We start from the raw sequence: 13883 nt of genomic DNA, 5'->3' as shown, positions 1-13883 counted from the left end.
GTCCTTCACCAAACAGCTATTCTGGATAGTCTCACTAGTAAGGACAGTAATTCAGGGTCTCAGTCCTGTCCTAAGAACTACTCAGGTATTTTAATGGTTTTAATGCAAGCAATCACAGTGGAAACTGGATCAGAAACTCAGATCAATACATATAGTTTAAATAAGAAATTCTGGTCAGGACCTTGGCCTGGCCTAGTTAAATACACCTCTTGCTTCCACATCATCAGAATTTCAAAGTGAAATGACTACATGGCTTTTATGACAGACTGCACTCAGGCTGGATGCACAGTCTGTCCACCTTTGCAACTCCTATTCACTTTTCTGACACCTAGTGTTTGAAGCTTTTAAGACTAACCCTGTGACCTATTCAGGACAATGTTTCCAGTACAAAATTATCGCAAGGTCTGATGAATATGTATACTGGAGAAAGATTGTCTATGGGTTTTGCTACTGGCTACATAGTCTAAACATCTGATGTGTGAAATCTAGTAGGTCAAGCTCTGGCTCATAAGAAAGCACAATGCCAGCAAGTTTTCCCAGGGCTCTGCACACCCTGGTGGGTGCTGTAAGTAATAGTTTGTAAACTCACACTCCCCCACTGCCTTTCTCTGGTTCAAGGGTTCTCAGAATTATTTTTCTTGTCAAGTAGAACAGCTGCAGCAAGAGGGCTGGTAGCCTGGTGGTTGAGGGTATGAGCCAAGAAAGAGGAACATGTGGGCTGGCTCTTACGCTGCAGAAGACAGAGAATTTTTATTTTCTCATCCTGAGCCAGTCTCCTACCCACTAGATAGAAGTAGGCAAACCACTTCTCTAACTTTCTTTTCTCTCTCTCTCTTTTTTTTTTTTTTTTTAATCATCATCATCCGCCACTGCATCATTTTGCAAAGCTCCATCTGGTGAACATATCACAGGGAGATTTGGAACACGCTCACACATCACTGCCCTCAGGAAAATGAAGAAGAAAAATATCTAGTTTCAGAAACCTTGTTAGGCCTAAATGCAATTTAGGTAGAAATCCAGTAGTTCTGTGAAGACTGGCCTGTGAAACATATCGAGATAGAAAATTCTGGGAGGAGATCCTTATATTAGTTTAACCCCTCCTACCGTTAGTTATAACCAGATAATCTGAGCTGGTTTAAAGTCATTGTATGCATTGGGAAGCATAGATGATGCGACGGTTGCATCAACATATAGAGGCACCTATGTTAACTTTCACTCCCAGCATAGCCATAGAACATAGCACAAATATTGCAGGAAGGGTATCTACATTAATACATTTTTGTTCTGTAGAAACTTTGAAAATTCTCTGAGTTCTGCTTTGCAAGATCTACAATGTTAGATGAGGTAATTAGTTTTTTAACATGTTCTGATATAGCACAAATACACCCTTAATCAGTGTTACTTGCATAGTCATAGCAACAGGGAGATGGGAGATTACTAATTGGGAAAATGTAAAAGTATCCCAGTACCTTTTCTTATTTCAAGGCATTTTCCATATTAGAAGCAAACCCATTTCTGTTCAAAGGGCAACTATGATGCCCAAGCCAATTTGCTTGTGTTGGTTAAATATGGGACTTTACACACAGAAGAAAGGTACAAGTAGGAAGCTCATTGTCTTAGGCTTCTACAAGTTGCAGAGGCAAACAAGAGGTAAAAGGCATCAGACAAGGAAAGGAATCAAGGGAAATAGACTTGAGTGCTCTTTCCCATCAGATCTATTGGATAATCTGGAGGGGATAATGTGTGCTCTGGCTGTTCAACCTGTGTATGCATTGTAAACTGGGATGCATATGCTGAATTTTAAAAACCCAGACTCATTGGCACTTCAGTGCTGCATGATCTCTCACTTTACTACACTTTCTAAATAACAAAGTAAAAAATTTCAGCCAGAGAGAGCCTGATCTACCTGATCCAGGACTAGGTATTTCCTTAAAACACTCAGAAGCAGGCCTCTTTTCCTAAGATACATGTTTCCAAACTAAATTCAAAAAGATGAGGAAATCTAGAAATTCAGGATTATGGCTCTGAGTAATTACAGTTTAATTTCTTGACTCTGACACACCTTTCCTGTGTAACTTGGTTTAAGAACATCAAAATTTCAGACACCAAATCTAAAATGGATGATGCCTCATTTCTTCCTCTGTGACTTGTCTTCTAGTTGCTAACCTTTGCATGGCAGATGCTCTCTCAATACATATATCATATATATGAGACATAAATCTTTCAATATAGTTCCAAAGTATACAGCTGAAAACACAATGGGTTCCTTGTCTAAATACTCTTTTGGAAGTTACATAGCACCCATAAACACTCTTACTTCTTCTGGCAAGTTTTTTACATTTTGTTTTTTCCACTTTGAGATTCTAGGGCCCTAGATGACTTCCACTAGTTCCCACCTCTCAGCAGATCCCTTGGAAGAACAAGGCAATTTGTCCTTCATGCTTTGACAACAGGTCATTGTCTCCTTCCTCTTATCTGGTTCGTATTTATTTATTTAATATCTTGTTAATGTTCAGCTCCTCTGGTTGCATTTTGATTGTTTTTACGGTGCCTGAGCAATTTTAATAACACGAAGGTAAAAATGCTCAGGACCTTTTTTTCTAAGGTGGCAGGAGAACAAGCTCTTTAGCCCTCCTGCCCCACATCCCAGTGAGCGTTCACCAGATTTTCAGCCTTTCCTCCCCCAAGCGTTTATTCACGGAGATCTTGTCACTGCTGCTGAGTGGGTCGCCTACCCCGACCCCCTCCCCGACCCTTGCCCCTTCCCCTGATTCTCCGCCCTCCCTCCCCGGAGTTTCCTGGGGGCTCCCCTGCCTCAGGCTCCCCTGCCTCAGGCTCCCCTTGCACTTCGAGGCTGCAATTTGTGATCCACGGAAGATTTCCGGCCAGCCTAGCACCGCCCCTCGCCCCTCGCCCGCCCCCCCCCCCCCCGACATCACCGAGAGACAAAGTCAAAGAAACCGTCAGGAGAAATGAACTAATGCGCCTCAACGTGGCGCCAAGTTTCCTTTCCCTCATGAAACCACTAATATATTTCTTGTGGTGCTTTCTGTCTCAGTGGCATTTTATCTCTTCTAGCCCGTTTGTAATTTATTGGGCAGGCTTTTTCAGGGCCAGGATTTCTCTCTTTTTTTTCTGTTTCGTTTCCTCCTCCTGTCCCGTTTCCTGCCCCCGCTCCCCCCTCCCTCCGTAGTTCCTACCCACCGTAACGAACCCGAAGGCCAAATCTTCGTCCTGGGGACCCGAAATGACCACAGCAACTGTTGTAATTTGTCAATGGTGTAATTACATTAATCTGATAAGATCATCGTCGGCAGGATGTCTAATTTACTTGCAAGCGGCAGCCAGGGAAAAGCTTTGACCAAATTAGCATGCCGCCGAGACCAGGGGGTGCGGGCTCCATATGGCTCCCTGGTTTTCCCTATAAATAACCCTCCTCCAGCCCACCCCCGCGATTACTTCCCCCCCCTACCAGTATGCCGCAAAGTTCACCAGCGGCGCCGGACGGGAGAGGTACCGCCCCGGGATGCAGAAGGCACCCGGCGGCCGGCCTCTCTCTCCCGTCCCCGCCTCCTCAGCCACCACCTCCTCCTCCTCCTCCTCCTCTTTCTTCTCCTCCACCTCCTTCTCCTCCTCCGCGCGATTTGACAAGGCAGGGCGAAACGCGGGTTTCCACTTGCACCACCAGAGGTGCAACTAGTTCTTCGCTCGTAGGCATCTGAAACCCATCCAAATGATGCAGAAACTTTTGTATGCTTGGCTCCTTTCTTTAAGGCCAGGCACCGATTTTTCCGCTGTGTAATCTCTTTTGTCAGAAGGGTGGGAGCTGGAAAGGGCGGCGGGGGGGAAAGGGGGAGTCGAGGGAGGGGGAGGGTGTTGAGGGAAGCAGGCGTTGTATTTCAAAGGAGAGGATATTAAGAGCATCCCTAGAGAAATATCTATGCATGTACCTACGTGCATCTCTAATTTTTATACATAGATAAGAATGTCAAGATGCACAACTGTTGGTTTCAGCCCTCTCCTCCCCTCCTTAAGGGAGACACTATATTCTGTGGGAACAGGTGGCGTGAATTGCTAACAGTGCAGCAATCCCCTCCTCCCTACCCCCTTCTTTTCCGTGATCATTTAAATTATAAAATATATCTATATATATAATGCAATAATCCACGATTCAACATTGCATAGAGAACGCCAGCAAGAGAACAAACCCAGCATGAAACACTATAGACTGCAGGGGAGGAAGAAATGCATTTAAAGCAACGATAAAAATGGCGTGCAGAATAATTACCTCAAATTGCTATTCGCTTGACACCCTGACACTGATTCTGTTCAAGCCGTTGGGAAATACAATAAGGCAAACGCACCTTCCTCGCCTGCTTGTGCAGGTGTGAGTGTGTGTGAACGGGGGCAATAGGGAACTGGGTGGGAGGAGGGAAATGCTAAACTTTCCATCTTAAAAGAAAAGAAATAAATTAAATAGTCCATTTAGGAGAAAGCATCTAAATAGATCGACAGTTTTTAATGCCAACGTTTTTAACGCTTGCCCTGTACGTGGATTGATTTTTTTTTTCTCCAGCATTCCCTCAGCAGATGGATTTTTGCCACTGCAGCTCAGCAGAGGGTGTCAGATCTTTCAGAGTGCACCAGGTTGAAACGAGCAGAGCCTCTTAGCAACTCTCCCTCTGCGTGCATGTGAGTGTGTGCGAGCGTGCGACTCGGCAGCAGCGGAAGAAAAAGGAAAGAAGAGCGAGCGAGCGAGGAGGGGAGGCAGCGCGGCCAGCAGGGCGAGGCGAGGCGAAGCGCGGCGAGGCGCGGCGCGGTGCGGTGCGGTGCGGTGCGGGCGGCCCCGGCCCAGCGGCCAGGCTCCGGCCGCCGGCCGGCATGGGCAGCCGCGCAGCGCGGCGGGGGCAGGAGCCGCGCAGCGCCGGCGGCTGGGCGGCCAGCGCTTAAGGCTGGGGCCAAGGCGCTTTCAGCACCGGGGGCGCTGGACAGCGCCCGGCGGGCGGCGGGCGAGGAGCGCGGCTCCGCGGGCGGCTCCGCGGCAAGGTCAGTCCGGCGCGGAGCCGCGCACGGCGGCAGCCTCCGCGGGCAGCGCCGCGCTCTCCGCCCGCGCCTCTCTAACATGCAGCGGCGGCCAGTGGCTAGCAGCACCGTTCCCGTGCCGGTGAGCCAGCCCGGCCGGCAGACCTCCACTTAGCCGCCCGGGAGGCGACAGGGAGGGGGATCGAGGAGGGGGATTGCTTTTTGGTATTTTTTTTTTCCTTCTACTTTTTTTTTTTTTTTTTTTTCTGCGTGCCTTGCAGTACGTGCCTGGAGAGTTTGTGGATATAATTATTGACTGGAATCTGGGCTGTTGCAGTTGTATGTGGGGGGGGGAGAGAGGGAGACAGGAGAAAAGAAAAGAAAAGAGTCCCCCCCCTCCGCAGACCCTCCCTGCTCCCCCTCCCCACATTTTTTTTTCTCCCCCTTTGGTGGTGGTTCGGACATTTCATGTATTGAATGAACTGGAATTGCTTTCCGTGTGAGGAGGATGGTTGCTGTTACTTTGTGATGAGATTGGGAATGAATTGCTCGGTTTAAAAATGCTGCTTTGGATTCTGTTGCTGGAGACGTCTCTTTGTTTTGCTGCTGGAAACGTTACAGGGGACGTTTGCAAAGAGAAGATCTGTGCCTGCAACGAGATAGAAGGGGATTTGCACGTAGACTGTGAGAAAAAGGGATTTACCAGCCTGCAACATTTCACCGCCCCAACTTCCCAGTTTTACCATTTATTCCTGCATGGCAATTCCCTGACTCGACTTTTCCCTAATGAGTTTGCTAACTTTTACAATGCAGTCAGTTTGCACATGGAAAACAACGGTTTGCATGAGATTGTTCCTGGGGCTTTCCTTGGGCTGCAGCTGGTGAAACGCTTGCACATAAACAACAACAAGATCAAATCGTTCAGGAAGCAGACTTTCCTGGGGCTGGACGATCTGGAATACCTCCAGGCAGATTTTAATCTATTGCGGGATATTGACCCGGGAGCATTTAGGGACTTAAACAAGCTAGAGGTGCTGATTTTAAATGACAATCTCATCAGCACCTTGCCCCCCAACGTGTTTCAGTATGTGCCGATCACCCACCTCGACCTTCGGGGAAACCGTCTTAAAACCTTGCCTTACGAGGAGGTCTTGGAGCAGATCCCAGGCATTGCTGAAATCCTGCTAGAGGATAACCCCTGGGACTGCACTTGCGATCTGCTGTCGTTGAAGGAATGGCTGGAAAACATACCCAAAAATGCTTTGATCGGCAGAGTGATTTGTGAGGCTCCCACTAGGTTGCAGGGCAAAGATTTAAATGAGACCACAGAGCAAGAGCTGTGCAAAAAGAACAGAGTGGATTCTAGCCTAGCTGCTCCCCCTGCCGAAGAAGAAACCTGTGATCCTGGTCCCATTCCAACCCCTTTTAAAATACATGGCAAAGAAGACCCTGCCACACCAGGATCTGGTCCAAACGGAGGTACAAAGATTCCCGTCAACTGGCAAATCAAGACCAGACCCACTGCTGCCGTGTCGACAGTTAGTGCCAAGAGCAAGCTACCGGCTACCGTGTCCTGCCCGCAGATCTGCAGCTGTGATCAGATCCCTGGCTCAGGTTTAAAGGTTAATTGCAATGACAGGAATGTGAGCAGCTTGGTGGATTTGAAGCCCAAGCCATCCAATGTGCAGGAGCTGTTTCTTAGAGACAACAAAATACACACCATCAGGAAATCCCACTTTCTGGATTACCGGAAACTTAATTTACTTGACCTGGGCAACAACAACATCGCCACCGTTGAGAACAACACCTTCAAGAACCTTTTTGATCTCCGATGGCTCTACATGGATAGTAACTACTTAGACACCCTGTCCCGGGAGAAATTTGCTGGGCTGCAAAACCTGGAGTATCTGAATGTGGAGTTTAATGGGATCCAGCTGATCATGCCTGGCACCTTCAATGTGATGCCCAAACTGAGAGTCCTCATCCTCAACAACAACCTACTGAGGTCTCTCCCAGTGGACGTGTTTGCTGGAGTCTCGCTTTCCAAGCTGAGCATACACAACAATTATTTCATGTACCTCCCAGTGGTGGGGGTGCTGGACCAGCTCACCTCCATCACCCAGATCGACCTGCACGGCAACCCGTGGGACTGTACTTGCCCTATCGTGCCTTTCAAACAGTGGGCGGAGATGCTGCGCCCCAAGGTGATTATGAGCGACCTGAGGTGTGAGTCCCCTGAAGATTTCTTCAAAGAGGATTTTGAGTCTCTCTCCAATGACGTGATTTGCCCTCAGTTAAAAATTTCACCCACATTAACTTCTCCTAACAAAACCAGCACCGGGTTGACAGAGACAGGTACTCACTCCAACTCCTACTTGGAGACCAGCCGGGTCTCTATTTCGGTGCTGGTGCCAGGGCTCCTGCTGGTTTTTGTGACCTCTGCCTTCACGGTGGTTGGCATGCTGGTGTTCATCCTGAGGAACAGAAAGCGGTCCAAGAGGAGGGACGCCAACTCCTCTGCATCTGAAATCAACTCCTTGCAGACGGTCTGCGACTCGTCCTACTGGCACAACGGGCCCTACAGCGCCGACGGGGCCCACAGGGTTTACGACTGCGGCTCTCACTCCCTGTCGGACTGAGGCGGCGGGCGGGAGGGACGGGGGACGGCTGCCACCCGGGACCGGCCCTCCGCCCTCCGGCCGGTGGGGCGGCAAATGACGGCCGGGGATGGCTCTGCACCTCGGCTACCTTTCGTGAGAAACAAAAGGCACGCATGCACGACTCACGACTCCACAGCGAGCACCGAGGCCCGGTGGGCGGCGGGGGGGAGCCCGGTGCCGGGGCGCATCCTCCCGTGCGCTGCCGGGGCTGCAACAGACAAGCGAGGACCCGCTTCCTTCGGCTCCGGTGGGGCGAAACACGGCTCCTGGTTTTGCTGGGCTTTTGTTCTATTGTGTTGGGGTTTGTTTTGCTTTTTTGCCCTCCTCCCTTGCGGACCGACCCTTGTCCGAGAGGCCGGGAAGAGGAGGGGGGCGGAGGAAAGGCTGGTGTCGGCCTCCTCCTGACGGCAAAGCAGGAGTGGAAAGTTGCACGAAGGCATGAATGTAATGTAAATAAATGACTGCGAAACAAACAGACAAATGGACAAAAAAAAAAAAAAAAAAAAGTGCTGCATGGCTCGCATGGATACAACGCACCCCAGGGACGCTCCAGCCCCCGACTGGAAGCAGCGTCTAGTTCACACCATCATCCCTCTTACCTGATAAGTCCCTTCGTATCAAACCTTCTATATAAGAAATACAGTATGATAATAAAAAGTGCCATTTCGCCATTTTTGTGTGATCAATAGGCAGTAGAGATCGTACTTTTACCGTGGAAAAAATTGTAAAGGTTTTATTTAAGACATAGTTGCATGAATATTCTCATTGGATTTTTTTTTTTTTTTTTTTGAGGCGGGAATTATTTTGCTGGGAGATATTTGCTTTGTTGATGGTGGGTTGTGTTTTGTTTTTGTTTTTTTTTTTTTCTTTCTTTTTGGGGGGTGGGTGATGGTTTTCTTTTCTCTCTGTTCTTTTTCAATATACATATTCAGTATTGCCTTTCCATCTGAATGTAAAAATCAGTACCCTTGATTTCTATTATGGTAACAGTGTAAACATACAAAAAAAAAAAATCCAAGGCAGTTAAGCATGACCAATTAATGTCACTCTAGTGCTTAGGCTGCAAAGTTTAATGGTAGAAAATTCTGTGCTGTTGTAAATCTTACTATAACTTGAGGAAACCAGACCTGAGGAAGCAAGTGAAACTTACTAATTCTATTCGAGGATTTTATAATGGCATATTTTTTCAGTATTAAAGTGAAAATGTTTTCAACTCCGGGTCCTTACCATTTTTCCAGCATCAGTTCTTGCAAGTGGGTTATTTGGGTTTAGGGGACAGAGCCTCCTTTCAGTGCTCTCTGTGTGTGTTTCTCTCTCTCTCTCCCCCTCTCCCTCCTTCCCTCCCTTCCTCCGTCCCTTCCTCTCTCTCATTCATTCACACGCAGAGGCACAAACACCCTTTCCTCACTCCTTCCCCAATGTAAATAACACACAGAAGTTTCCTGCCTCCTCCCCTCTCCCTCGCCTCATGTTTTGTTTTTTTTTTTTTTTTTTTTATAATGCGGCAGTGAATCCCTTTATTAGTGCTGTGAATCTCTCGATGCTGCCGCCGCCGCCTCTGCTGCACACACTGCAGATATATTAGGGATGTTAGTGGGGAATTTGATTTAATTGACTCTGCCTAGCTCGGTCTCATTAAGCCGGAGCCGGATTTCACCGGTCAGCACTTCAGGCCCGTAGGCAGCTTGCCGGACTGCCGGCGAGGCGGGGCTGCTGGGCTCCAGCAGCTGCTGCAAGTGGGAAAACTAATTAGCGAAGGGACTTTCCCATCCCTGCTCTGGGTAGCTGCACGCTTTGATATTAAATGCTGAAAAAAAGCAACCACCAAACCCACGGCTCAATGCTCCAGCTGGACTCCAGGCAGCTTGCATTTGATCCCGATCCTGTAAGGGAAAGTGCCCCTAAACTCAGTAAAACCTGTAAAGGCGAAAGCCCCTGCAGATCACTTGTAACTCGCAGCTCGAGTCCCAGTGGAGATATGGAGAATTTCAGTCACGTTGCTTCTGGCTTTCTCGAGGCAGAGAATCCTTTTAAAGAGTAAAACACCGTAAGGGACTTGCTAAACTTCAAATACTGATTCGGTTTGCTTTAGAGAGAATGCCCGCGTTTGGGATATGATAGGAGAAAACAGACTTACACACATACGCATTGCAATAGATAGATAATATTCTTGAAAACGAGGCAGAAGCCTGATTCCGGATGTTCATGAAGTATTAAACGTGGGCAATGGATCATTCCTCCAGAATCCTTTATCACTGTGGAAAGGTCTGTGGTCTCCTAGAAAATACCTTGAAGTTTGGTTGTGTAGCTCTGAAAACGGGATGTCTTGCTTAACTATGCAAACCGTTCGTATTTCGAGGGCCCTTCTTTATTCCCCCTTGCTTCTTTGTTAGGCTGATTGTTCTGCCAGGACGTTCTGTGTAAAACAAAGTGATGGCAGTAGAGGCACTAGTTTGCCATTGTGCAACCTACTAGAATGAGAAGAAAAAGAAAACGCATTTACATGTGAGACAGTATTTTTGTCCTTAGGAGGCCATCAACTTTATTTGTTGTTTATCAACCCAAAACAAAAACAAAACAAAACAAAACAAAACAAACCCAAAAACCCAAACAAAAACATTTAAGGATAAGCCAGTGCATCCCTAGATGACTACCTAAGTGTTGCTGCCTTCTCCACGATATTGTGGTGTTGAAATTGAAGAACTGAGAGCATTAAGGATACATCCCAACATAAAAAAAAAAAAAAAAAAAAAAAAAAAAAGTCATAGTTACATTACAAGCACTGTTGTGGAAGTTAAGATAAAAGATATAGTAAATTTAAGATGTTAAATCACTGCCCGACATCAGATATGCATACATTCCAGAGAGTATAATGCTAAAGATATGTCATTTTGATCTGTCATCATTGAGAAGTAGCATAAACTTAACTTTGCTCATTTACTTTCCTTAAACTGCTATTTAATTGTCACACTTAAATAGAAATGTCGGTTCAATTGAAGTGTTGAAGGTATGCAGTCAGCACTCTGGGCTGGGGGGAAAAAACAAAATGACCCTTTCTCTTTCTATGTCATTTTCTGATTTTAACATTCACATGATTCTTTCTTCCATCTTGCAGACACTCGCCCTTAAGACACATAGATCACCTAATTCTCTGAAACGATGTAACAATTGCCGTGCTTTGAATTACGATGTTTATCTTATTTGCGTGTTTATCACTTCCAATGTATTTTTTATCAAAAAAAAAACCAAACACAAACAAAACCCACTCCACTAAAGAGAAAAATAAGAGAAAGAAAGAAAAGGGATGGCCGAGGATGTATTGAAGGAGGGTGAAGAGCAAATATATTAAATATGTTTAGCTGTACGGCATTAACAACAATAACAAAAAATTAAATGTTTTATTTACTTTGATAAAGCCTAACTGTCATAATAATAATTCTAACATTGGAAGCCTATATACCATCCATGTTGTGTCAAAACATGTGCATATTTTCTGCTAACTTAAGAAAAATCTCGTAACTTCAGGCATGACATATATAACATTAACTTACTTCTTATTGCTTCTTAATCATCACAGTAAAGAGATTTCTGTTGTTTCAGGAAGGACAGACAGAAAAGGAACAGATATCTTGTTTAGTTAGTTTAAAAATAAAAAGGTTTTGGTTTTTTTTCTTCAAACACTTCAACTAAGAATAGCCTAAAATGTAAACTGTTGCCATAGAAATATATGCTTGTATGCATTGTAGCCTCTTGCATGCCGTTGCAGAAGACTGAATGGAACTCTAGGAACAACCCGATAAAAATTTAAATTAATACCCATAGGGGTTATGTATCATTTTGAGCAGAAGTGTAATGTTGGAACTGCACAGGAATGCATTATTATGTTGCTTTACTGTATTTATTGTTTGTGCCAGGTTATTTTATAGTTTTAGTGCAGTTGCATTGAAAAGACACTGTTTCAGATCAGCTTGCTTACTAAGGTGATATAAACTTTTTGCTTGCTTGTTTTTAGCAAGAACGGGGTCAGATTTTATCTGATAGAGAAGAAAAGGCTTTGTGTACTAGTGTTTACTCGGGTAGAACAGCCATTAACTACAAAAGGTGAACAATTCACACTTTCTTAAGCAGGTGGCAAAAGCTCATTAGGGTGAAAGTTACGGCAGCAAGAAGCTGTAAAATGCTCCTCCTTCCCAACCGAATAACCTCTTGCTTCCATTACCCACGAGAAGTTTTGTAGGTCTCCCAAGTATGAAAGGCCCTCAAAAATAAGTAGCTCTTAGTAAAGGGGCAACTTCTTTATCTTTGTGTTTTTGTCAGTGGCTTATTCAGTTGCAAAACAAAGCAGGATTTTGTTCGAGAGTTTAGTGAAGTTGTTTATACTATTTGGATCAGTCAGAGCAGGTTTGGCTACATTTTTATTCGTGTGTGATCCAAAGTGAGCTTTCTTAGATGATTATGGACTTCAGCAAGTAGATCCTTTTGTATTTAGGAAAGTTCCCATAGGTATACACGTGAAGTAGGACAATTTCTGTAGCCGAATCTTATTCCATGTGTTTGTGCAGTTCAAATTTGTGGGAATCCTTTGTGATTTATCGTACAGAAATTTCCAGGAAATGGGCAGGACTTCTGAGTTGGCTGCTGCATACGTACCTTTTTTTGGTATTTGGGAATGAGTCAGAAATTGAAGAATTAATGGTTTGTGTTGGTAAACTACAATTGTCCTAAAATCATCCAGATACTTGTATAATCTGTTTAAAATCTATAATGTATAATCTGTTTAAACTGTATTAGGAGTATGGACATGGCCAATCAAAATCACAAGAATCTTTTATTGTCCTCAGCTTCTCCCAGATGGAATAACATTAGCAATGGAAAAAATGAGGACTAAAAAATGTTGCAAGTATTGTGTTACATTACATTACATTACATTACATTACATTCATTATGATTATGTTTAGCAATAGTACCTTAGTGGGTTAACTTGTATCAGAAGATGATATTCGATGTAATTGTCTGAGAGTTTCAGAAACTTTTGTATTATCTTATAGGTGTAGAAATATAAACGAGATCCATCAGTATTACTTCTCCAAGATTAATTACCAGGTCAATTTATATATATTGTCATGCTGAATGGTTTCATTTACCAGCTAAAGTTTCTGAATCCATTTCTGTGCATACTTCTTAAATACGTTCTTCAGTTATATGAGAGAGGAACAAAGTCAGCAGAAATTCTCCTGAAGGAAATAGCAGTCTAGCAGCATCAAGCGCATGAAGGTTAAGACTGAAAATTCATAGCAGAGGAAAGAATGGACAGAAATAGCCCATTGTAGAAGAAGCTGAGTTGACTCTAAGTGAATGACTGTCTTAAGTGTCATTGTCTTCGTGGTATTGTTTTAGCACAAAGTGCTCCAGCTTTTGCCCCATAGAAATATTGATGCCATCAGATCTCCTTCTCCATCTTTCTCCCTTTCCATTAGGTAGCAAGGTTGAACCCCCTCAGATACTTTCCAACTAAGACAGTGGAACAAATTGTCTTACCTATTAATGACTTTTATTATTATCATGACTGCTCAGACAGACCCCTTAAGCTTTGGTCTCAAAGCATGTCTAAGCATGGGTTGTCATGCTTGGTTTGTGTTACTTTACCATTCCTGAATTGACTGCAGCTCTCTTGCAAGTGGCAAGTTTAGCAAACAAAGTGCATTAAAATGTGACTTGAGGGAAAAAAAAGAATGGGAAGATAATGGTTCTTTTTTTCTTTAAATGAGGATTCAAATAGTAAAGATGGGCTGGGAAGCCACGATGAAAACTTCGGAGACTGGTGGAAAATGTAATGCAGAACAGCTATGAAGAAATTAAGAAGCAGTATAGTCTACCGGAAAAATATTAGGGAACATGACTCATTTTCTGGATCACTATGTAACCTAGAGAGCAGGTGGCATTTGTCTCACCTACGTTGATGGGCTTGAATGAGCTGCCCTAGTACAAGCCAGTAGTGTCCTAAGAGGTGTCCTGGAGTATCTGAGATGTGAGTATGAGGCTGGTACTTATGAAATAAGGACTAGGGGACACTAATATATTTCTGGAGTGGCAGCTGGAGCCTAGATAAGATACATTCAGACATCTGAAATAGGAGTAGACACCTGGAAACAACTGAATTGAACACTGCATCTACGCTGAGAGGCTGGTGACTTGATTCAC

At 44.8% G+C, this 13883-nt stretch overlaps 1 protein-coding gene across 1 annotated transcript; it reads left to right on the top strand.

Annotated features, from left to right (window-relative positions):
* The first annotated feature begins 5445 nt into the window (after positions 1-5445).
* SLITRK1 (SLIT and NTRK like family member 1) lies at positions 5446-8840 on the top strand. The gene has a single exon (XM_054216197.1). It carries the CDS (start codon positions 5583-5585, stop codon positions 7659-7661), a length of 2079 nt encoding a protein of 692 aa, XP_054072172.1. The 5' UTR covers positions 5446-5582; the 3' UTR covers positions 7662-8840.
* The last annotated feature ends 5043 nt before the right edge of the window (positions 8841-13883 follow it).

Source organism: Rissa tridactyla, chromosome 1 (genome assembly GCF_028500815.1).
Source record: "Rissa tridactyla isolate bRisTri1 chromosome 1, bRisTri1.patW.cur.20221130, whole genome shotgun sequence".
Taxonomy (NCBI): domain Eukaryota; kingdom Metazoa; phylum Chordata; class Aves; order Charadriiformes; family Laridae; genus Rissa; species Rissa tridactyla.
This window is presented reverse-complemented; position numbering and strand designations above follow the sequence as displayed.

Excerpts from the sequence above, each read along its gene's own strand:
- SLITRK1 (XM_054216197.1), top strand. The coding sequence starts at position 5,583 with ATGCTGCTTTGGATTCTGTTGCTGGAGACGTCTCTTTGTTTTGCTGCT.